This window comes from Protopterus annectens, chromosome 2.part2, assembly GCF_019279795.1.
Source record: "Protopterus annectens isolate FY-2018-M chromosome 2.part2, PAN1.0, whole genome shotgun sequence".
NCBI lineage: Eukaryota > Metazoa > Chordata > Ceratodontiformes > Protopteridae > Protopterus > Protopterus annectens.
In genome coordinates, this window is record NC_056730.1 from 589,839,480 (window position 1) to 589,863,253 (window position 23,774).

The following is a 23,774-nucleotide window of genomic DNA, read 5'->3' on the forward strand; positions in this document are numbered from 1 at the left end:
GGTGTGCTTGTCTTGTGTGTATGTTTGTCGGAACAGCAAATTTTTTCCCTGGGAAAAAAATTCACTCTTCTGAGTGTTCGATGTTGTAGTCTTTTGATCGAAATGGCTCGATATTATAACATTCGAAGTTTTAAGACTTCAATGTTATAATATAGACCCGCTGTCGTACCTTTATGGCACCTGCACTCTACTCAAGGGATCTATACTAGTGTAAGCATAGGACTAATGTACTTATATCATATGCCACTATAGAGGTTACACAGGCAGTATCCCCATTATGTGTAGTGACAGGTATATACAGGGATAGGTTGTCTTGATGTCATGGACTGCTTTGTTGCCAGTATAATCTACATGTGCTGCAGACATGTAGGCATGTACATTCATATCGCTGGCCTTTTGTAATGAGAATTCTAGTGTAAGGATGCACATCCTTAGGAAGGCAGACAAAAACAGTTTACCATATACTTTCAGAGAAACTAGCATGCCTCCTCAGAGCTGTATATATGTCCAGATAGTACTATTACTTCTCTTAATACTGTTGCTCAAATATCAATTACAGCTTCCCAAATCTGCATGACCTGCTGTACAGAATATTACCATACCTCTAAAACAATGCAATTCCATAACTGTTTGCACACCACATTGGCAAATTAAATAAGAATAAAATAAGAATAAGCCTCTGTGTATCTCTAAAGGTCCTCAGGAAACGTAGGAGAAATACAGCAAACAAAATATCCACAACGGACCACCACGGAGCTAAAATCCTTTTAATAAAACAACTTGAGAACCATAAAAACAAAAGAAAAATAAGTCATGGCTTCAGCAGACAAAATGGATAAGCACTTTCGGCTTAATAGCCTTCTTCAAATCCTCAGTTTGTTCTGCTTCAGCAAATTGTTTAAGTACGACAATCAACTAATCAGAAGCTTCAGAACGGGACAACTCCTTCTTTCTACTATTCAGTACTTCTTAATAGGGGTGCCGCCTCTTTAGCACAGGTTTTATCAGAAGTACTGCATTCAAACCGTGCTTCTGATCAGCCTGCAAGCCCGCTATCCATTTAACTTCATTGATCTCTGTTTTAATATCAATTTCCCTTATATTTTCTTGAAGAGCCTCAAGAACCATAAAGTTAAACGAATGGCCAACATGCTCCATAACATGATTTGCTAGAGCATTGAGTTTCACGCAGTTCTTTATATCACTCATGTGGCATAAAATCCATTCTTTAAATTTTCTGTTGGTTTTACCTAAATAAAAAGTTGAACAGTTTTGGCAAGCTGCTAAGTATATAAGATTCTTGGTGTTACAGTCAGCATACCCCTTAAAACTGTAAGACCTTCCAGTAACTGGATGAAGAAAACAGTTCATTGTGTTGATACAGCTACATGCTTTGCAATGTACACATATATAAGTACCTTTTTTGGAGCTAATCTTCTTGCTTGCTTATTCCACCTTTATTACACAATAATCTTTTCAGATTTTTTTTATTCTTAAAGACAAATGTAGGTGTTTCACCTACAATATTTTTTATATTTTCAGCCACAGATAAAACTGACCAATATTTTCTCACTATTTGACAGATCTGTGAAATGTCATTGCTGTAAGTTAGCATACATCATAAATTATCAAAAGTTCTTTGCTGTTTTTTGAAATGTTTTATTAATCCTACGTTCCGAGTATAGCGGGAGTCCTTAGAAAACCCGTATGTCCACTACTATGATTGAATTTCTAGAATCTAGATGTCAGATTAACCCTAGATGAGAATAGAGGTATAACCACATCCATTTTTAGAAAAGGAACATGCAGGAATCACTTACTCCATAAGAGTAGTATGCACCCCAGACATATTTTTTCTAACATCATGGAAAATCAGCTGGTATGGTTTTCCAGACTGTGCACTGAAGAAGTTTTTAATCATGAATATCATGCTTTATTACAACAACTCAAGAATAGAGGTTACACAAAGAGAGATTTTAACATGAACATGGAGAAGATACATGAAATAAGAAGTCAAAAAGGACTCCCGCTATACTCGGAATGTAGGAAACAATTTGCTGAAGCAGAACAAACTGAGGATCTGAAGAAGACTATTAAGCTGAAAGTGCTTATCCATTTTCTCTGCTGAAGCTGCAACTTATTTTTCTTTTGTCTTTGTGGTTCTCAAATTGTTTTATTAAAAGGATTTTAGCTCCGTGGTGGTCCGGTGTGAATATTTTGATTGATACATTGGCAAATTAGGTCAGGGTGCATGAATGTCTATGAATAACTTTATTTTGATGCTACACATCAGTGACTTATAGTGCAGCTTGCTGTCTATGCTCACCACTGACAGCTCATAGCCATGAGTTCATACTGCAGACCTGTGTAAGTACTTGCATCACACTACTTTGAAGGTACACTTTGTGTCATCTGTGATTCAGAAATCACATTGTATGTGTGATTCACAGACTGCAGTTTTGTTCCATCATGTCCAGAGGAAATTTGGGAGCTTCAATTCATATCCATTGGACAGCCATTTCAGAGGATCATCTAATAGATTACTATGATGGTGCATTCAAAAAAAGCCGATGCCTCGATTGATATGGATGAAGAGATTGTCAGTTGTCAATGTCAGTGGCTCAGTTGGTAGCACACTCATCTGTAATGCTGGAAGATCAGAAGGCTGTGAGTTCCAGGTGCATATATTTATTTTACATTTCTGACATTGCAGTACATCCTTCAGATGAGATTTTAAATAGAGGTCCCATCTGCCTGAGTTGTTGGCAGCAACTGTGTATATAAAAGATCCAGTGGCGTTTATTAAAAAAAGTAAGGGAGCTTTTTCCCCAAAATCAACAATTATTTGCATATTTATAAAACAAGTTTTGACAATGTAAGGTATTGCCAGCTATGCCAGGAGAAGTAGGGCAGTGGATATGTAACATATGCCAGCACAGCTAGCTGAAATTTTGTACAGAATTATATGTCATTTGTATATCAAACTGAGTTGTACAGATGCTTGTGTTGAAAATGTATTTGTAAAGCTGTTTGTATTGTACCAACAGTGTGCCCTGCTGGACAGAAAAAAATATACATGCATTATTGTAATTGTTGAAATGTATATATTATAACAAAGGATACTGGAAGAGAAGAGGTTAATCACAGTCCAGCTGCTGCTAACTTTGAAAAATGTTAAATTACCTGGCCTAGGCCATAAAGATGTTATCTCACAGTTTTGAATGAAGCCAGAGACTCAATGTATGTAAGAAGTATGGTTTGTTAGTCTCTGTAGGAAGAGCAGAAGTGTTAAAATTGTTTTACATCTTCCAGATGCTGCAATAAATTTTAGCAAAGCTTGAGATATGCATTGTAATACATATGTGCTAAATCCTGGTAACTTCTAGCCAAAGGAGTAGTATGGGAACCAGATGTGTGTGATGTCATTCTGTAAGTCAGCTCTGTAATGATATGTTAATACTAGATGAGACTGAAGTCTGATTGCAGTCTGCTTTTTGGAACCTGAAAAAGAAGAACCCCTCACCTTCTTCATCTTGTCTTGTTCTAATAAGTGAAAAGGGAATAATAATTCTTTAAATCAGTCAGGAAAATATAAAGAGATTAGTTAAGTACTGTTTTTCTGTATCAGTGTGAATCTATCCATACATGTTATTTTAATATTTCCTTTGTCTGAAATTCTGGTGTTTACTGTAGATAGATATTTAGTATTTTCATGTTCTCTTATTATTTATTATTAAATATATTTACACTTTTCATTATAGCTGGTTCTTTAGAGAATATTTTGAGAGTACTTATATCTATGTGGTGACTCTCTGGCCACTCCTGAAAGCCTTACTGCATTGGTCAAAACACTACAATTTGTATTAATATTAATTTCACTTAGCATAATTGGGTACCCTTGTAGCTGGCTTTAGAGTGTCTGGTGACAGTAACTACCTTATAGTCTGGGCAGAAGGGAGCATAGCTAGTAAAACTGTGCCTGCCTCTTTCCCAGGTGTGTGTGTGTGTGTGTGTGTGTGTGTGTGTGTGTGTGTGTGTGTGTGTGTGTGTGTGTGTGTGTGTGTGTGCAAATCAAATCTCAAAGTGTGTGTGTGTGTGTCAGCTGCTTGGAGCAGGGACACAAAGCACTAGTTTCACAGAGAGGATGCTGGAGGACTTGGCTTGGACATTCGGCTGAGGACTCAACTCTATAGCTGTGCCAGTGGGGAGTCTTATTGAGGATCTAGAGGGAGACAGAGAAAGAAATCTAAACCGCAGACTGAGTGTGTTCCCTGTGTGCTCAAAAGGGAAACTGCACTTGATGCAGAGTGCTGCATTTGGAAATACTGTGTGTCTATTTTTGAATGTCCCTCTCCAGTGTCAGTGGTAAGGATTCAGGTTCCTTGATTACTAGCTCAGAGTGGGGACATCACACAAGTCAAACATTCTTACATATATTTTCCTCCTCAAATTAAACATTTTTAGGTATAATTTACTCCAAACTCTATCCACCCTTTTCTACATAACCATAAACATATTTTTAATACCAAACTACAGTCACATAACTTATATATATAACTCCTCATTCCAAACTAAAATCACATAACTTGTTATATATAGTTTCCATTCACAATTGCAGGTCCTTAAAATCTACAGTACACTTATCAGAATCTTATCCAATTTATCTTTCTTCCCTTTACTTTTGTCTTATACTCATGCATTAACATTTTCATGACTGCATTCAAAGCAAGCTTATTACAAAATTCCCTCATCTTCCCACACATTGCTGTCACATTTTATTTTATTTATTTTATTTATTTTACATTTGTTAACCGGGTTAGTCTGACTGAGGTTTTGGCTCATTTTCAGCAGAGACCCAGGGAGAAAAGCCCCTCAGAAAATAAAATTTAACAAAATTCACTTATAATCAGCAAAAAATTACTATCAATTTACAATAGCAAATGAAATGATTAAATAGCAACATGACTGATTTTTAGGTATAGACAGCACATATGCAATAGTTGGATGGAGAGAGGCTCTGCTCACATGCCCAAAACATTCTTCCACCTTACAAAAGAAGTACATTATCTCACATAACTGTTTATATTTCATCAGCCCCTTTACTGTCAGCTTTCCTAACATCACTCTCCACAAAAATTGTTGTATTTCATTCATCTATTTGACCGGCATTTGTGTATTTCTTTTAATTCAAAGAACTAACTTGAGGATGGAGCAGTGGTGCAGCAGTTGCATTGTTGCCTCATAGCAAGAGGTTCTCTGGTTCAATTCTTGGCTGGGGTGTCTTCTGTGTGGAGTCTGCATGTCCTCCCTGCATTCATGTGGGTTTCCTTCAGGTGTTCCAATTTCCTCCCACATTATAGACATGCATTTGGACTGTTACTCCCCGGACCTCCACTGAAAATTGGCTTTGTTCCAAGTTGGAGTTTCCCAATATATAACTAAACTCAAAGACTATATCTAGCAATATGTTTTCTCTCTCCTTTGGAAAATGAAATCCCACTCAAATATCCTAACTTCCTTAATAACATAAAGTGAAGCAAATATGTTTTTAAGGCATTTTAAATGCCTCCTATATCACCATAATCTTTTTTTTTTATTGATTCGTTCCATTTTTCATCTGGTATACTCTGCTTTCCAAATCTTATACCTAGAATACTTACTTTTTGTCTAATAAAATATACACCCACTAATTTAAATAATATCTCCAAAACCTTTGCTCCTTTGTTTATTTAATTTCATACCTACTTCCTTTAATTCTTCCACCTCCCCAGCTATCTCTTTCAATCCCACCATGTTTTTTAACCAACACAAATAAGTCATCAGTGTATAACACAGACAATGGTAATTTCACATTTGCAAGTATTTCCCTCCTGCTAAATACAGCTTTTCAGAACATTTCACTAAAACCACATTCATCACTAACTCAAATAACAACCCACTCAATGTACAATTTTGTTTAACTCCTTTCTGAACTTTTATCCTCCTACCTACAACATGTTTACTATTACTCTATTTCAAGTAGCATTATAAATGTTTCTAATCACTTCACTTACCCTTTGACTAGAATTATAATTTTTTTCAGTATTCCACACATCCCTTCATGAACCATAGAATCAAAAGCTTACTCAATATCACACACCGTCAGTTTGCATTCACCCTCTCTATCAGTACTATCTACAACTTCTCTTATCAAAAGCAACAAATCCTTTACCTGCTTACCCTTCACCACATACACTCCTTCATTCCTGTATCACCTTACTCATGTGTGCTAACCCTCACACTAGCCCCTTCTACATTTGCATCTCATATGTATTTATCTGACGTAATACACATCTTGTTTAACATTAATTATAGTTTTCTTTCATCAATAACTGATCTTCACAAAGCTACTAATAGGATAAGGTGCCAGGCCCCTTTTCTCCAATTGCACATCACTTGGGAGCAGGAAAATACATTATCATGGATGTTGTACATGGAGATTGCAGTTATGTATCACTCCCACTGGCATTTCTAAGATTCACCTACCCCGAGTTATATTTCTCTCTGTTGTCATTCATGTTACAGACTAATATCAAAGGCAGAGCTCTTGGTGGAACAGAGACGGAGTCCTTATTTACATATCCACCATATGACCCCCATTGCCCCAATACCCTTAACTCATTCCTGTATGCAGTATGTTAGCTTGTGGTGATTGTACTGCTTTTGTGGTGGGGATTTGCCTGAAATTCAACATGGTCTTTTGCTAAAAACTCTTTACAGGGCCAGTACAACAAATGGTTCCATCTAATGGATTCTAGCACCACCTCAGAAGGTCACAGTGTTCAGGTGCTTACTTTGCAGAACAGCACACCATCTCCTGCACTAGTTAGGAAAGGAAGGAGTCTTGCTCTTCCATTGCTAATTTGAACCATTTGTTTTCCTGGTATGCTTAGCAATGTTGGAGGCAATGTGCAGCTTTTATATGTTGTTGTGTCTTTCGGCTTTTCCCGGTTAGGAGTCACCACAGCGGAACTCTGGTCTGGTAATGATTAGCAGTAGATTTTTACATGCTGGCTTGCCGGGCCTAACGCGCAACCTTCAATGAAGGAATGCCCATTCACACATGTCGCCACACAGAAGACGCTCTAACCGAGAATCGAACTGGCACCGTCTAACTGTGAGGCGACAACGCTACCGCAGCACCACCACCGCAGTGTAATACTTCATTATATTTCATTATAACATTTTCTCAACTCTAATACTTTAATAACTGTAATACAAAATTTAAATAGAAGAATTTTGTCACTTAGCCAGAGCCAAGAGAAGCACAATCGAACTTGTCCACGTGGCAAACGAGATCTGGGGTTTCTACTGGTGCACCGTGCAGCTTTTATATAAACTCACAAATTTTCTCATAAACTGCGTTCCTCTCCTACTGTAATCTTACTATTTTGTCTTTTACTTGCCTAAATTCTATTAAGTGTTATTCCTGTTTGACATCCTAACTAGCTAATTTTTCTGTCCTCCTTGATGCTATTTTAACTTTGTACACCGCATGATAAACCTGAATACTGTTTCCTGCACATATCTTAAGTGTAATGTTAACTCAAACTCTCTAATTAATCTCTGTGCTCTACTGTTTCTAACTTAAAAATGCTAAGGTTTTGATGCTTTAATGTTTTGATTTTTTGTAAAACTGTGGAACTTATAAATGGAACTTAAATATGCTTATGTTTTGATTTTTTATGTAAATTTTGTGGAGCTTTTCTCCCTGGGTCTTCGCTAAAAAAAGGGCTATCAGCTCAGTCAGACTAACCTGGTCAACAAATGTAAAATAAATAAATAAATAAAATTCCTCTCTTCTTTTTGAGTGTAAATATATGTTGACTACTGTACAGAGGCACCAACAAGTGTTTTGCTCATTTGTGGGCATTGTCCCAATATATGTCACCCCTGACACACCACCACCAGCACACTGCATCTATTAACCTGGTTATATGTAACCAGGCCACTCTACCATGAAAATAAAAGCTGTTTCATGTTTGCCCAGTTCTACAGTTAGCTCCCAACTCAAACCCCCACCACCATTGATACTCAGTTAGTCCCCATTATGGTACTGCAGCCATACCTTTCAATTGTCCTGATTTTCACAAAATGCCCAGATTTTTGCATCATATTTTGGTCTGCTCCTTATAAAATTAGTTGTTTTCTGGAAAATTGTTGTGCATTGAAGAGACTAAACAATGACAGACATTTGATTTTCAAAGTTCATATCCTTCAGAAAGTACATATTTACACAAAATCTGTTATTCCAGCAACTTTCAAGTTTATAAGAGCAACATTTAAAATCTGTCCTTCTTTGGGAGCATTTGCTTTGTCATTATCTTTGGTTTTGTTCATAGGTTAGTACTAGGCTACCTGCTCTTTCAGGCCATTTTAAGCCTAGCCAGTTACCCCATGTGTGAATCAAACCCTGCACCTTGCATCTGAAAGATAAACACCTTAACCATTAGGCCAATCTGTTTTGCTCAGATTTCTTGTACTGACAGATTGAGAGGTATGAGTGCAGTTAAGGCTTATACATCACATAACCCAAACCCAGGGTGGAACTCTGATCTCTGGTCACTTTGTGGAGTTTGAATGTTCTACTCATGTCTGCATAAATTTTTAGTGTTACAGCTTTACTTACTTTGAAAAATATATTGATTATTGGTTGCTATAATATCAAGGTTGGTTATAGCTAAAAAGAGTTTGAGAAAAAAAAAACTTTGTTTGCTTAGTTAATTAAAATAAAATGAATTAACAATACATAAAGGAATATGCCTAGTAACTTAAACTAACACTCAATCCTATGTCATGAGAATAGTTTGTTTCAAATGCATTTTTTCAGATTATACATACATTTGCTAATTTTTCATATTTTATTTAACATTTGTTAACTGGGAAAGTCCAACTTGGAACAAGCAAGTTTTTCAACAGAGGCCCAGGGAGAAACACTCCAGACACAGGTCTTTTTAACGTGGGAGGAAAGTGGAGCACCCAGAGGAAACCCACACAAATGCAGGGAGTACACACAGACTCCACACAGAAGGCACCCTAGCTTAGAAATGAACCGGAAAACCTCTTGCTGTGGGGCGACAATGCTACCACTGCACAGTGCTTCTCATATATCTGTCGCCTATGTAGTCCAAGGAATGTCCTGCTTTTATGAAAGAGTTGTCAGCATACTTTATGCAGCTAAGAAATGAGGGCACGGTTAAGTGGGCTGTTCAGGGGCAGACCAAAAAACAATTTAATGTGATGAGATTAAAACAAGGTGTGGAGCATGTGCTTTATATCTGTTTTGAGTTTAGTGCAATATTTGTATATAAGATTTAGGTATATGAGTTTAAAGCAGTATCCGTTTGAGCTTAATACTATCTGTATATACATCCTACCTTTTCCTAGTCTCTAGCTAGATATTGGTATATCTGTTCATTACTATGTTTAATATTGTATGTATATCTAATGTTTGCTGCAGTATGTATTATTTGCTATTGTATATATATTCAATTGTTCTTCATGTACTCTGCTGCTCATTTATTGTTCTGTGGAGCTTTTCTCCCCAAGCCTCCACTGAAAAAGGACCTGTGTCCAGTTGGAATTTCCCGGTAAACAAATGTAAATAAATAAATAAAGGTCTCCAGCTTAACAGCTTAATACTTTACCAGGTATGCTATAGTATGAGTACTGTAACCTATAAAAAAAGTCCAAGCAATCTTTTTTGCATATACCTTTCAAATTTGCATCTACTGAAGGGAACACTGCCATCAAATTAAGTTGAGTGTCTGCCCTCCTGTCTTCCTGTTACCACTGTGACTCTCACTTAATGTAGAATAACTCCAAATCAAAGTTAGCAGTGCAACCTAGTGGTAAAGGCATAGGACAGCAAATCTGATTATCTCGGAGATGTACTTAGGTTATATCCAACAAATGCAGTGCATTCACTGCCTTAATAAGCAGGTCTTGTCACACTGCCTCATCCTACTTGTTTCACTTCACCTTATGTAGTGCCTAACATATTACAAAGCACAGTCAAACTAAACATTTGGTAGTATGTAGATGCAAAATCCATGCTCTAAAAACTTCAGTACTTTTTTCCTTCATCCAGCATCAAAACATGATAACCTCTTACTTTCGGAACATTTTGGTACATATTTATATGACAGATACATCTTTTAAATAGCAAACTTATATTCTACCAGTGTGTTTGTGTGCATAGACTTTCAGCATATGCCATTCTTTTTCCAGTTAGTCTAGTTAGAAGTATTTACTTGGAGAATGAATCCAGCTTCCCAAGGATTACCATGACTGCAAGGACTTCACATGGTTACTTAACAATTCATGCAGAGAAGCTCAATGACACTTCCAGAAAAACCTGTTATTTACCTTTTATTGCAGGGCTCCTGTCACAGCCACAGTCATTAGGATATTGACCTGCCAGCATGTTACCAGTCAATCAATTAATTGAATCCCTTGTTTGGGATGGGCCATCTTTCTCAACTACTACTTAGGAGAAGAAAAGCACAGCAGGGGTCGTTAACACGTCAGGGGGTCTAAGACTGAAAGTATAAGAAGGTAGATCCACTGGCAGACAACATTATCTCTATGGTTGTTATCAAAGAAGCAGCAACAGCAGTCTTGGATTCTGGTGTGCCACTTATTTGGGAACTTTGTCTTAATTATTTTTATTTTTTTCAGTAAGTTTCTTCTTTTAATTTATTTTTTTTTTGTATCTGATATAAAGTTGGAAAATGCAAGTGCCTAGCATGCATCTTGGATCCTTTGGCCACCCAGCCCTCTTCCCATGTATGGCAGCTTACCAAGAGCAGCTCAAGATTTCCAGCAGTAAGCCAGCACCGGGGAAGTCCTTCACAATTGATGCTCTCCTATCCAAATCGGATAAAGGATCAGGACATGAGAAAGACTCCATTTCTAGTTGTTGTGGAGAGAAATGCACAGCTCTGTGTTCTCCTCTTCCAGCTTCACCTTCCTTGTACACAGCAGTGCCCAGAATTCTTCACCCAGGCTTGGCACAGCCTCAACCAGTATATCCAATTTACTATAGCATACCAACTAACTATCAGTCAAGCTACAGATCAGCTCTTTATGCACATGGTGAGTAACTCTTGCTTCATTTTGACAAGACGTTTTAGCTAAAATGTGCAAAGAAAGCACAAAAATGTATGTGGAATGAAGTAGGACTTACCTTGGAGTGGAATATTTAGATTCACATAGTAAAAAACTGTAGAAGAAATTATTAAAATCCAAGTCCATAAAAGAGCTTGATGTAATTGTGACAGCATCTTGGCTAGGCTGCTAGGGTCTGGGGTATCTCTAGCCATTACTGAGATTTCAGTAAATGTATCATATTTACTGCCTTTTGTATCTTTCTAATATAAAGTCTCATTCACTGCAGTGGGTACTACCCGAACTTTGCTGTTTTAAAGTTTTGCACAGTGTTACAACAAACTTCCTTGAATTCCCTGGGTTACAGCTGAATTTGAGACATGCTGTTCTTTCAGTTTGCTTGTCATATAAATTGCTTAGAATTCTGAATAGATTATCTGTTCTGTCAAGTTCCTTAAGGTGTTTTGTCTCAGTGTTGCTTTATAACACACTGCTATAAATGTGTTAGGCATTCCTGCTTCTGGTGTCAGACATGCACCAGGCAGCTACATAAATATGTAGTTTTAGTACAGTAATGGTTCAAGGATGCATTAAGGAAAACACTTCCACAGCATATCAAAAATAATTAGGAAATCAAGACAAACATCTTTTATTAAAGAAAATTGTAAAATAGAAGCTTAGCAGGTGAAGTGGAATATAAACTGAAATGGTAGGCAAAGGAATTTCATGCATACAGATGTGGAAACTTAATGTAATCAATAGTTTTCTTCTTTGCAGTCTTAACCTATTCAAATGATATTCTTTTTGCAATATCCAATGCAGTTGGTTCTCTTTAAATCATTAATGTCTGGCTTATAAGTTTTTGTGCTGTATTACACCACACTGCAATATACTGATGGGAACTTAAGACTTCATGTGAAGAATTGTTTCCATTTCAAAATTCTCTTTCAAATTTTCATGTTTTACAAGAGTGTGCTGTGTCTATTTCTGTTTGTTTAATATTATGGAACATGTTTATGGTTTTTAAATTTGGCAAGTCCCAAAAAGACCAGATGTTCTATTGTAGAAGTGACCTGGGACCTTAAGAAAATTATGTAACTTATTTTACTATCATTATGATGGTTTATGAATGCATCAAATCAAATAATGCAGGTTATAAGATAGTTGCCTGTTTGGATTGCTGATAAAAAAAAAGTTTCCACAATGCTCACTTTCTTTTACTATTGTGATCTTAGCTGTTCTGCACGTCCCTGCTGTGTGTGTGTGTGTGTGTGTGTGTGTGTGTGTGTGTGTGTGTGTGTGTGTGTGTGTGTGTGTGTGTGTGTGTGTGTGTGTTCTCTAAAATTTCAGAACTGTATTTATTCATATGCCTAGACATGTTTTGGAAATATCAACAATAATTCATGCATTTATTCTTATAATGTGTAGTCATTTTCCACTGGTCTGCATCCTATTGTCATATAACAAACTACAGCACAGTGTTATGGTAGACTTAAATCAAGTGTGTAAAATAACAATAAAAAGGTTGTTAGGCTATAAAAAGAGACGTTAGTGTCCTTTCAGAGATCCATTTAGGATCTAACATTCAGACAAAAGCATACATTTCCTGAGACTTGTTTGCAATGCTTCCAGTACTTGTAGCATTAGAGTAACGCTGTACTACCATCAGGGATTAATAAATCAGAATGTCATTCTGTATTTAAGGGGGAGGGAATCAATTTCGAGAGTCTTGATATAATTTGAGGTTATAGAGAACATTCAGAGTGGCACACAAGGTGAGGTGTAACTTAAATAGTTCTGCATGTCCTGAGGTGAAATGAATGTTGCAGCTACTGTCAAACACTCTGAAGGAATGTAAAACTTTTAGTGAGGCCATTGATAATACTCTTTAAATACTGTATACAATGGTGAAAGGTATTTGTCCTAAAGAAAGATGAAAATATTGATTTTTGTTGACCTACTTCTATAGAATTGTGTTCATTTTTTTTCTTTATCAGCTTTTCCTAAATATTGTGGTTTACTGGTTAAAGTGAATTATTTATTTCCACCAGTGCTTTTTTGATGCCATGATCCAGTTATAAAAAGTTTACTAAGTGCTTCTCAATTCATATCATATGGGCTGATTTTAATGTCTACCAGTTTTTCCTCCTGTAAAGCAACCAATAATAACCCAGAACAAGCTGCTGAAGAGGTGATGAATTTATTTGTGATTAAAAGGCTAGTTACAGAGCTTACGAAGCTGACTAAAAAATGAAAAAGCTTGTCCAGTGTACCTTGTTAGTTTCTAACATTTGATTGTAGAATATGCTTTCCCATATGAAGCACTAGAGGCAAAACTAATTCAAGGTGGTTGTACATATAAGACTACGAATAACATTTACAAATCACATGCCTTCAATGGAATCTGCTTTTTATCATTTGCCCAATAGCTCCTCAAAGAGCTTATATGAAGGCATGACACTTTTTACTTGTGACCCACCCTGAAACTCCAACTTTGGAGTTCTCCAGAATTTGTCTACATTTTTAGCAATCATAACAAAATAAGCAGGGTCATAGTTACATACAGTCAATGTTCACATGCGTGAACACAGACCTACAGATACCAGATCACCAAAGCCACTCGAGTATAAAATCTAATCTCTATGGGCACTGCAACAAGTTTCCTCAATTAAATCTAAATATAGTTTAACTGACATGCTTCAACAACCTGTGAGAACGGTTTGGTCTTTAGGATGAATCCCCCCAGAAAAGTAGCATTTTATATCAAACACAAATGGTTAGGTGGCCCTCAGTTTTTGCAAAAATGGCTTTTATCATTTACATTTAATGTATTTTACCCATAGCATTATAAATTCACATGTAACACTGTTAATGTGTTTAAGCAGATATTAAGACTGCTTTTTTTTTTCTTTTGTGCAGTAGTTTAGTAAAGGGATGATGGTTAGAAGTTGCTAACAGACTTCAACCTATACTATTTGGTTAGAGTCCTTCAGTTACTATTTGTGTACTGCATTACTATGATCAAGCCACTTAACTAGACAGTGCTCCCAGGTCACCCCTTGAATGAGGCAATTAGACTAGTAGGTTTATCTGGTTAAGAAGTTAAGAAAAGGCAATCTTGTATACAAACAAACGTACACACCACACACACACACACACACACACACACACACACATGAAATTAGATCGAGTTGATTTACCTGGCTAACAAATAAATACAAATAAGATAGGTGCTCATGTTTAGAAGGCTGCACAAGTCACGCACAGATACACACACACACACACACACATGAAATTGGATGTAGTAGGTTTACCTGGTTAACAAATAAATAAAAATAATACAGGCAGTCATGTGCATAAGGCTTCACAAGTCACACATACACACAGTAGTACATTTCAAAGGGATGAATGCAGCAGCTGCAGGAGTTTCTTTCCCATGTTTTGAATGTTTAATAACGGTCTTTCTTCACAGTAATGGCACTACATGTACATTGCTTTGTAATACCCAGTTTTGAAAAAGCTACAGTGAGTAGGTTGCAGAAAAATACTTTTTTTCCCTAAGATTTTGTTTTGCACAGTCATCAACAACAATTATTTTGTTTTGTTTTTTTCTGAACTGCAGGCTACAAAAACTTTATAATCTAACTTTTTTTTTTTTTTGGCAGCAGAGTATTCCCTCACAAAGCACAACCTGCCATCCTTCAAATCAAAGCCTGGCAAAGCCAAACGAGTTCGAACTATTTTTACTAATGAGCAGCTGGCAAGGTTAGAGAAAGAGTTTTCCCGGCAACAGTACATGGTGGGTTCAGAGAGATTCCTTCTTGCATCAGCCCTCCACCTCACAGAGGCTCAGGTATGAATGCTTTCCTTCACTAATTTTATCTCACTAGCCAACGAATGAGAATACAGCTGTGGTTGTATCAAAAACTGAAAACTGTGCTTATGCATAATGTTTACACTTGTACAGCAGAATATTCCAGAATGTGCTTACAAACTCTCAAGGTAATATTTTATTAAGTGAAAATTCTAGAATGACATCTGGCTAAGTTAGGCTGTACAAGTTATGCTGACTGTACTTGAGTTTCATAAACAATGAATTGGAAAGCTCCAGAGATAATAAACCTCAATGAGCACTTTGCATGGCTACATCTGCTACTGCAGCAACCCTCTAATTTTAGCAAAAAGTACCTTCCTTCAACATTTCACTCAACTTTTACAGCACTAGCTTAAACCCCGATCATGTCTGCTACTGTTAGTTTTAGTAGTTGTTGTAAGAGTCCCCCCCCCCCCCCCATTTCAGATTTCAGTGATGTTCTAGAGCAGGTCTTTTTTATTATTTCCTTTTTTTTTATCAATCTTGGGTCATTTCAGATCTTCTAGTAACTAGCTTCAAATGGAACTTTGTAGAAACTGCCATTAGCAGTTAAGCTTTCTGTAAATGAGTCTAACCAGCTAATGCCACCTTTCACAGAGAAAAGAAGGGACTGTTGAGTGGATATAATACAGAAAGGAAGTAGCCTTTGTAAAATTTATAAAGCCTCACTGCCTGACTGTCTTCCCACCAAGTTAAACAATGAGACGCTAGTATTTCAGGAAAAGGTGGCGAGAATACAATGTGAGGGATCTCTTTATTTTTATCATCTTAACAGTGTTGTGGTGCTAGCACGTAATTAGGAGAAAACCACCACATTTTATAGAGTGATCAATGTATGCATTTACCACTAATTAAGTCCACAATAAATCCACTCCCGTCTATAAAAGACAGACACCTTTGATAGATATTTTATGTCTTTAAACATAAGATGAGTAATGCACTATCTATAAATTTAGAACTAGACGTCGGGAAAGGTTTCTTTTTATTGCTTTTCTAGCCTTTTGAGAAAGTTCAGTTTTATACAGGTTTGTAATTTTTATATGTAGTTCCCACCAAACATTTTATAGCTTGTACATCAATATTATCAATTATCTGCCAAGTTTTTATAGGCTGCATTATTTCACATGTGGTCAAAATCACAAGAGTCAGAGGAAGTTTCATGCTGGAATGCAACAATGGTGCACTCCAATTCAAAAGTGATGTGAAGCTGTACATTAAACATTGTAAAAGTCTAGTCTTAAAAAATAAAATAAAAATATGCTTGTTAGATAAAACTGTAAGCAGTGAATGCATATGACAGCTGTGTTTATGTGGGCTTAAAACACTAAAGATTTATAGACACTGAAGGCATAGTAAACATTTTTGAAACAAGGCCATTAAGGAATTGGAAATGCACACCAAGTGAGTATATATACAATGTGATACTGTTTTGAATAATTTAAGTGATTTATCATAAATATATAAATATATATGAGCAGTGTAGTCTAAATGTGCAAGTAGATTGTGCAAAACCTTCATTTATTTTTGCACTTTTTGTTTCCCCTGACTGCTGCTCATCAGCCCCTCCCCTCCCCTTGGCCAGCGAACCCATTTGTTCCCTCATCACTAAGGGTAAGTCAACTGATGGTGGCTATTACTTAACAGCCATCAGGGTCAGATTGAGATTTTTTTCTGTTTTTCCACCCTGTCCCTTGCACATGCCAGTAAACAACAATGGGTGAGACATACAATGGGCAACAGAGCTGCACCATCCCTCACTTCTTCAAGGGGTTGACATCACCAGGAGTGTCCTGCCCACTCCTAGATAGCACCATACAGTTATTTTCATGGTCTCCATCAGAGAAATCACTTCATAAATTTGCTCTGAGCAAGTGTACCCTAACTACTTGACTGCACTGTCAAGCACAGGAAATGCTATTCAATCTCAAGTTGCCCGTGTCATAGACAAGGATTTATCCCTCTATGCCACCAATGCAGGCTACTTGATACGTTATGTAATTCCCTGTAATTTTTTCCATGCTTAAGATGAGGTTGCAGGATACAGGATACAGTACCTTCCCAGTATGGTGTCATAGCATGTTCTATAAACACTACTAAAGGAAAAGCTTGCTATTTCATTGTTCTCTTACTATATGATAAACATGACAGTATTAAAAACAGATAGTGTTTGATCTTACCAGATATATAAATGCATTGTGCCAGCATCATAGCACATAATGCTTCTTGTCTTTTCTTCTTCCCTCAACAGGTTAAGGTCTGGTTCCAGAACAGAAGGATCAAGTGGAGGAAACAAAGCCTAGAGCAACAGCAAGCCAAACTGGCCAAACTTGGTATCATTGTAAGTCCTGACCAAAGCTCAGACTCCTTGAGTCCCCATGAAATGGAGGAAGATGAAGAAGATGAAGATCACTTCACAGATGACTCTAGAGATGATCCTGAGAGTTCAGAATAGACTACTTAACTGTATTCTGATCCACATAGACTGATACCTGCCAATCACATCAGGTTTTCTGACAAGTTTGGTTGCTGCTTTTTATAGCAAAAAGCACACAAGAGTCTATGTCTCTGAGAAAATTACAGCAGTGCTGTTGAAGATGACAAAAGAATGGTATTATCAAAAAAACTTTTACTACAGGTCATACATTACCAAACTCTTAATGTCTCTACAGTGTAAACTGTCTGCTCATTTCTTTGAACTGGCACAGATCAGACTTGTACTATAGCTTTATATTTGATACTGATAACATAATGTAATTGGTACATAAACACACAAGCTCTTTTATACACTGAAAAAGTCAGTGATTATATATTTTATGGTATTATGTAAATAAATGTATATAGTATTTAATTTGTCTGTAGAAGGAAACCATAAGTAAATAGTAAATACTGTTTTAAGGGGCCTTATTAATTTAAATTAAGGTAATGCCCATTAAAACCCAAAGAGGGTTTATATTTACCTTTATATTTCTTGAACTTCTGCTATTTGAAAACCAGAATATATTTATATAATACCCCATATAATAAAAATAAATATAATGCAAACATGAAAGACTGAAGACTGAATTATTTATGACAATAAACGTAAAGTATTAAGCTACGCAAATGTCATTAGCCTCAAAACGAAGTTTTATATTTGTTGTTGTTTTTTTTTTCAGCAGTATAATGAAATATGGTATTAAAACAGTTTTACAGGAGATTGTATGGCTACCGTTGAGTATGAAGTATGCAATAGGGAGAAACTTGCTAGTGCAAAATCAGAGAATTATAAAGATGGCAGAAAGCCTGTGTAGAGCTTTAGATGTTCCATGGCTTATTGTTAAGACAAGACATGCATTTTGGTGCCAAACTTCCTGCCTACAGAACCCAACTCAACTGATACTGACAGTATCCCCATATAGCCCTTACATGGTAAGTAGAGAGACGTACGTGTCTGGTGGGTCACATATTGCCTTATTAATTATCAATCTTTTTTTTTATTTTTAAGAAAGTAGTTTTAAAATACTAGGCTATGTGCCTCTATCAGTAAAACTGGCTGTAAGCATTGGCCACATGAAATCATATTGCAGCAAGTATCTTTAGAGTGCATTTAGGTATCATCTCCTTATGAATTTCTTTCAAAGTAGTATGTTCATTAATGGTTTCATCCCATGCAACATGTCAATAGAAACAATGTATTACCAGCAATGGTAACATACCAGGCAGAATATTTGTCTAGCAAAGTAGTTTGAGTTAGGTCACACAGATGAAACCAGAGAGTTTGTGAATCAGTAGAAACAATGTATTACCAGCAATGGTAACATGCCAGGCAAAATATTTGTCTAGCAAAGTAGTTTGAGTTAGGTCACACAGTTGAAACCAGAGAGTTTGTGAATATATATGAGCGGCAATAACAACCAAGAAAATATGGCCAAATAGGGTGGCTATGTGGTTAAATCTGTGCTTAACAGCTACAAGGTTTAGTGTTGTTCTCCCGTCACTGTTGTGTAAAGTTTGCATGTTCTCCACAAGTCTCCACATGGGTTTTGTCCATGTAGTCTGGCTTTTTACCTTTGTCCTTGTGGCCTGGATCATGCCTGAAAAGGGTCCACCACAGACCAATTTAATTAATTAATGAATGAATGAATGAATAAATACATATTAAAAGTATATTGTCACATTCAAAGCAGACACAAGCCACCATAAAGCAAATAAAATCTAAAATGAATAAATACATATGCATCCATCTGGCCAGTAAAGCATCAAAGTAACAAGTATAAATGCTTCCAGTGCACTAACAATGGTAAAAAGAGGGTGGTACAGGGAGCGGGCAGGACATGGTTCTAGCATCCAGACTTCCTACTTTATCAAGCTTTTTAGTCTCTGTCCTCAGGAATTCAGAGATATGTTATCAACCACTGTATACTTAAAAGATCAGCAAAGAGTTATTATCATTGATTAATAAAATTTAATTTTGCATTTAAATGATCACAACAAAATACAGGTAACTGCTAGGCTAAGGGCATGTAATATTAGAAAACATTCATACAACAACAGACTGTTCTGCAGATTAGCAATTAACTTTGGATATTGAGATTTTCTTCCTTGTATTACTGTTTTGCTCCAGCTAAGAGACTTACCCCAGCCATAACACTCAACTCACCTTAATTCTGCAGAATGTTATTGATTTTGCAGTATATTTTTGGTCTGACCTTCATAAAGTCTGTAGTTTCTTTCAGGAAAATCATTGTGGACTGTCACTACTAAATAATAACAAATGTTTAGTTCATATCCTAGAGGAAAACTCATACTAATGCAAAACATGTTATTCTAATCACTTTTTAAGTAAATAAGGCCAATAGTTAAAATCTGCTCTGCTTCCGGGCATTTGTCCCAAATTATTTTTTATCTTTGTCCCTGATTCTTGTTTTAAGAGGGTGGGAAGTATGATCCCAGCACATGCATTCTCAGTAGCTGACCGTCTGGCAGCCACATGACTGTAAAGTGTATTAAACCTATACAGAGAGGAAGTAATAGCCAAATGCATGGAATGAAACCCCTCTCTGAGTCCATCTCTTCACCAGTAACCATACCAATAGTATAACATCTTCCTAAGTACTCACAAAAAAAGTGACTAGCTGAAATTTTGGGAAATGTCTAACAGTTATTTGGAAAGTGACTCCTATTCACCTATTTTGCATGTAAAGTTTATGCGATAATGATCACGTTCATTATTTATTTGTTGAGGTTGGTGGTACAAGCATTACATTCTTTCAGGTTTTACTTGGTATCATACTGGCTCTTGGCACAGCAATTCATACAAAATTATATTAGGATGCCAAGGACCAGTGCAAGACACCAAGGAAAACCTGAGAGAAATTTAATGTTTGCCTAAATAAATCCACCCTATTAGACCATCTTAAATAGTTTACTAAATGTTCCTGTTTCAGTCTTAACCCCAACAGACTTTCTCAGAGATGCAGCTAGATAAACCGACACTCTAGGCAGTCCCCAGAGTCATGACGATATCAATCTGAAATTGAGGACCTGGTTATCAAATAAAAAAAAAAAACACACAAGCAAACAAGGAGAGGCTAAAAAAGAACTAAAGCAAGAAGAAAGTAAGAGAATGGAAGGCCGTGGTACTTAGATAATTGTCTACAAATAGCAATCCCAAAACTAGTTTCAGAAATCCATGCCTCCATGTGACAATAGCAACAAAAGCAGTTATGAAAAAAAAAATTTGAAGATAGGTATGGGAAAAGCCCAAGAAAAATAAAGGTGGGTGTGCATGATATGAGCAAACTTGGTACCAGAAGCAAAAAAATATATCTCTAAATATATATATATATATATATATATATATATATATATATATATAGCTATCCAACAAATAATAGTATTAAACTAAGTAATGCCAACTGCCAAATGGAAAAATATGTAATTCAAAATCAATTGACACATCAACCTGCGCACATTTGAAACTGTGCAATTCAAAGTGGTTAATTGTGCAGTAAATACTTTTATCTTAAAAAAATGTTGAGCTACATAATATAGGCTATAAACACCAATGAATTTGTAAGTTCAGTTGTTCTGCCTTTTACGAAGGCAGATGACCTTTCTACTACAAAATAAAAAAATAACACTATTGCATTATTTGTAGAAATTATGCAATCTTTGCTGAATGAAAAATGCATTCCTATGAACTAAATTTAACAATATATTTGTAGTTTTTTTTTTGTTTTTGATGATAAGTGGACTAGCTGTGACACTCTTATTTATTATTTGACTACGAATAACTGTACAAATCTTGCCTAATTAAAATTTATTCTATCTTTAATTAAGACCCATGAGGCATAATTGCCTGTATCTAGAAAGGAGAGAGTTCACAGTAATATTGGTTTCAGCCCTTTAGTATTATAGAAACTTTCCCCATGGCTGTCCACATCACTGAGGATGTAGTGTAGAACCTAAAAGTAAACTACCTGCAGTGGAAGTCAGCCCAGTATCGGACAGCATTGTGGACATTACTGGCATAGTACTCTGACTGGCCACTCAATACAATGAGCCACATAAAACAGCACAGCAAGGAAAAAAAAACAGGAACCAAAGACGTCCGGTAGTCAGAAGGAACTCGCACATCACAAATAAATCCAATAACTTTTATTAAAAAGGTTAAGCACTTTTGCCCTATAAATCCAAAGATTTCTTCAGAACCAACACATCATTGAAGTTCTTGCCCTTCTTCCAACAGTCCAGTCTGGCAACACTAGCTGAATTTCAGTTGAATTAGCAATGATCTCTACTTGATCCATAGTCACATTAAATTAGTCAATATACCAACCACAAAATTTAGTATGATAAAGCGAAACTGTATACACTTGTTGACAGAATGTTCTGACTGTCTTTGGAAGTCAACAAATAAGTGTAGTTTGTTAACTTTCCTATCATGTCAGGGTTAACTATCTTTCTCTCTCTCTCTCTCTTGGGAAAGTAGCCTGTGGATGTGTTTGTCAGCAATCAGGTTTTTGGTTGCTGTTAGTTAACGTTTTTATTTCTCTGACTTGTTTGGTTAGAGTAATCCATGAACTGGGGTCAATTTTGTCCTTTAAGTTTATACAGTTTTGCTTTATCATAACATCGTTTGTGGTCAGTATATTGAGTAATTGGTTCTGAAGAAGTCCTTGGATTTATAGGATGAAAGCACTTAACCTTGTGAATAAAAGGTTATTGGATTTATTTGTGACGTGCACTCAATACAATGCCTTTGAGATGAAATTTGTGAAAATAAATTCATATGTATTTTATTAGTATGTGCATGACATAAGCACTAAGTGCTTAAAGTAGATCCCAATGATTCCTCAGGTAAAAGCCAAGGGATGGACCATGAAAAGAGAAGGGGCTGTATCATTCACTGAGATGCTAGGTGAGGTAAGAGCGACACCTTCCACTGATGCACCAAGTAGGTTATAATGGATGCCACCAATCCACCAATTACTGTTACTTTATAAAAAACTAATGCCAGGTTACTGTGATGCTGAGGTGAGTGGAGGGAAGGCAAGCTCCAACACCAGGTAGAAGTTTTAAAGACTAGTTTCAGTCATGACTAGTGCTATGAGGTGGATGATGTCAAGCTGGCTGTGAGAAAAGGGGTACAGTTCTTATGAGTGCTAGGCTGAGTGTTGTGAAGTCAGGTGACCTCCTTGCAAAACTAAGAGGTGGTGCACTGTTCTCTGTGGCACATCCTAAGCATTATCATATAAAATGTGCTTCTTCTTTGACAGGGTGGACACACTGTACAGTACAGTCTCCTTCATGAATTGCTTACCACCACTATATGACACTGAGGGTACACTGAGTACCTTTTTCACAGTGGCAGGAATAAGTAGTGGTCAGGGGAGAGGAATCTCCTACATCTGAAGCTCCCACTATGACTTTTGCCCACAGTATAATACTCGTCCTCTAGGTATAGGAACTTCATATATCCTAGCCAGAATGCATGAGTGAAGATTACGGGAACCATATTCAGATTTGCGGAATGTAATTACTCCATAATGCTGTACACACTTTGGATGTATGGCATTCCCATGTTAGTGTGCATCCACTTGTTTGATGCTAAAGGTTGGGATTACTCTGGTCATAAGCAATTAATGTAATGAAGCAACAAAAATCGTGTGATGGGAAACATCAACAGCAAAAAAATATGCTGAAGAAAAGCATTATGGAATGAAAAAGCCAAGTAAAAAGGTAAAAAGGAAAGGTAAAAGCCAGAGGAAACACAATACCTAGGGCAGTTAACAGGAATACATAATAGGTAGATCATAACATGGAAATACAAGAGATGTCACTGGTTTGATTACCAGGGTATTAGATTAACTTGGCAACCAGGGAAAGAGGCTATAGAAGTGACCTATATGGTATTTAGTAAAGTATATGGCATAATGCCATGCAAAAGATTAGAGAATAAGACATCAAGACTTGGAATTCTGAGACAGCATCATGGCTAAAATACCGACTGAAAAACAAGGCATAGGGTAATGTTTTTAGTGGCAGTGTAATGCAAGGGTCAATACTAGGAAAGCTTTTGTGGTGACTAAAAGGGATGCTGCAGACGGTCTGTAAAGGAAAGCTTGCATTTTTGCTCCTTGCATATAAAAGAAGTAGAAAAGGTTAAAAGAGTATTGGCACATTTTAGAGAATATCTAAATTTTAACAGCATAACATCAATGCAAAATAATTTGTATGGGAAGAAAAACAGTAAAGAAGTGTATGGATG

The 23,774-nt window shown here is 36.5% G+C and overlaps 1 protein-coding gene across 2 annotated transcripts; it reads left to right on the top strand.

Annotated features, from left to right (window-relative positions):
- Nucleotides 1-10,637: 10,637 nt before the first annotated feature.
- On the top strand, nt 10,638-18,044 carry LOC122796037 (homeobox protein not2-like). Of its 2 annotated transcripts, none has more exons than XM_044064506.1 (3): nt 10,638-11,136; nt 14,814-15,001; nt 17,271-18,044. In XM_044064506.1, exons 1-3 carry the CDS (start codon nt 10,773-10,775, stop codon nt 17,472-17,474), a joined length of 756 nt encoding a protein of 251 aa, XP_043920441.1. In that variant the 5' UTR covers nt 10,638-10,772; the 3' UTR covers nt 17,475-18,044. The 2 variants fall into 2 exon arrangements, with proteins under 2 accessions (XP_043920441.1, XP_043920442.1); XM_044064507.1 differs by having other exon boundaries at nt 14,817-15,001.
- Nucleotides 18,045-23,774: the final 5,730 nt, after the last annotated feature.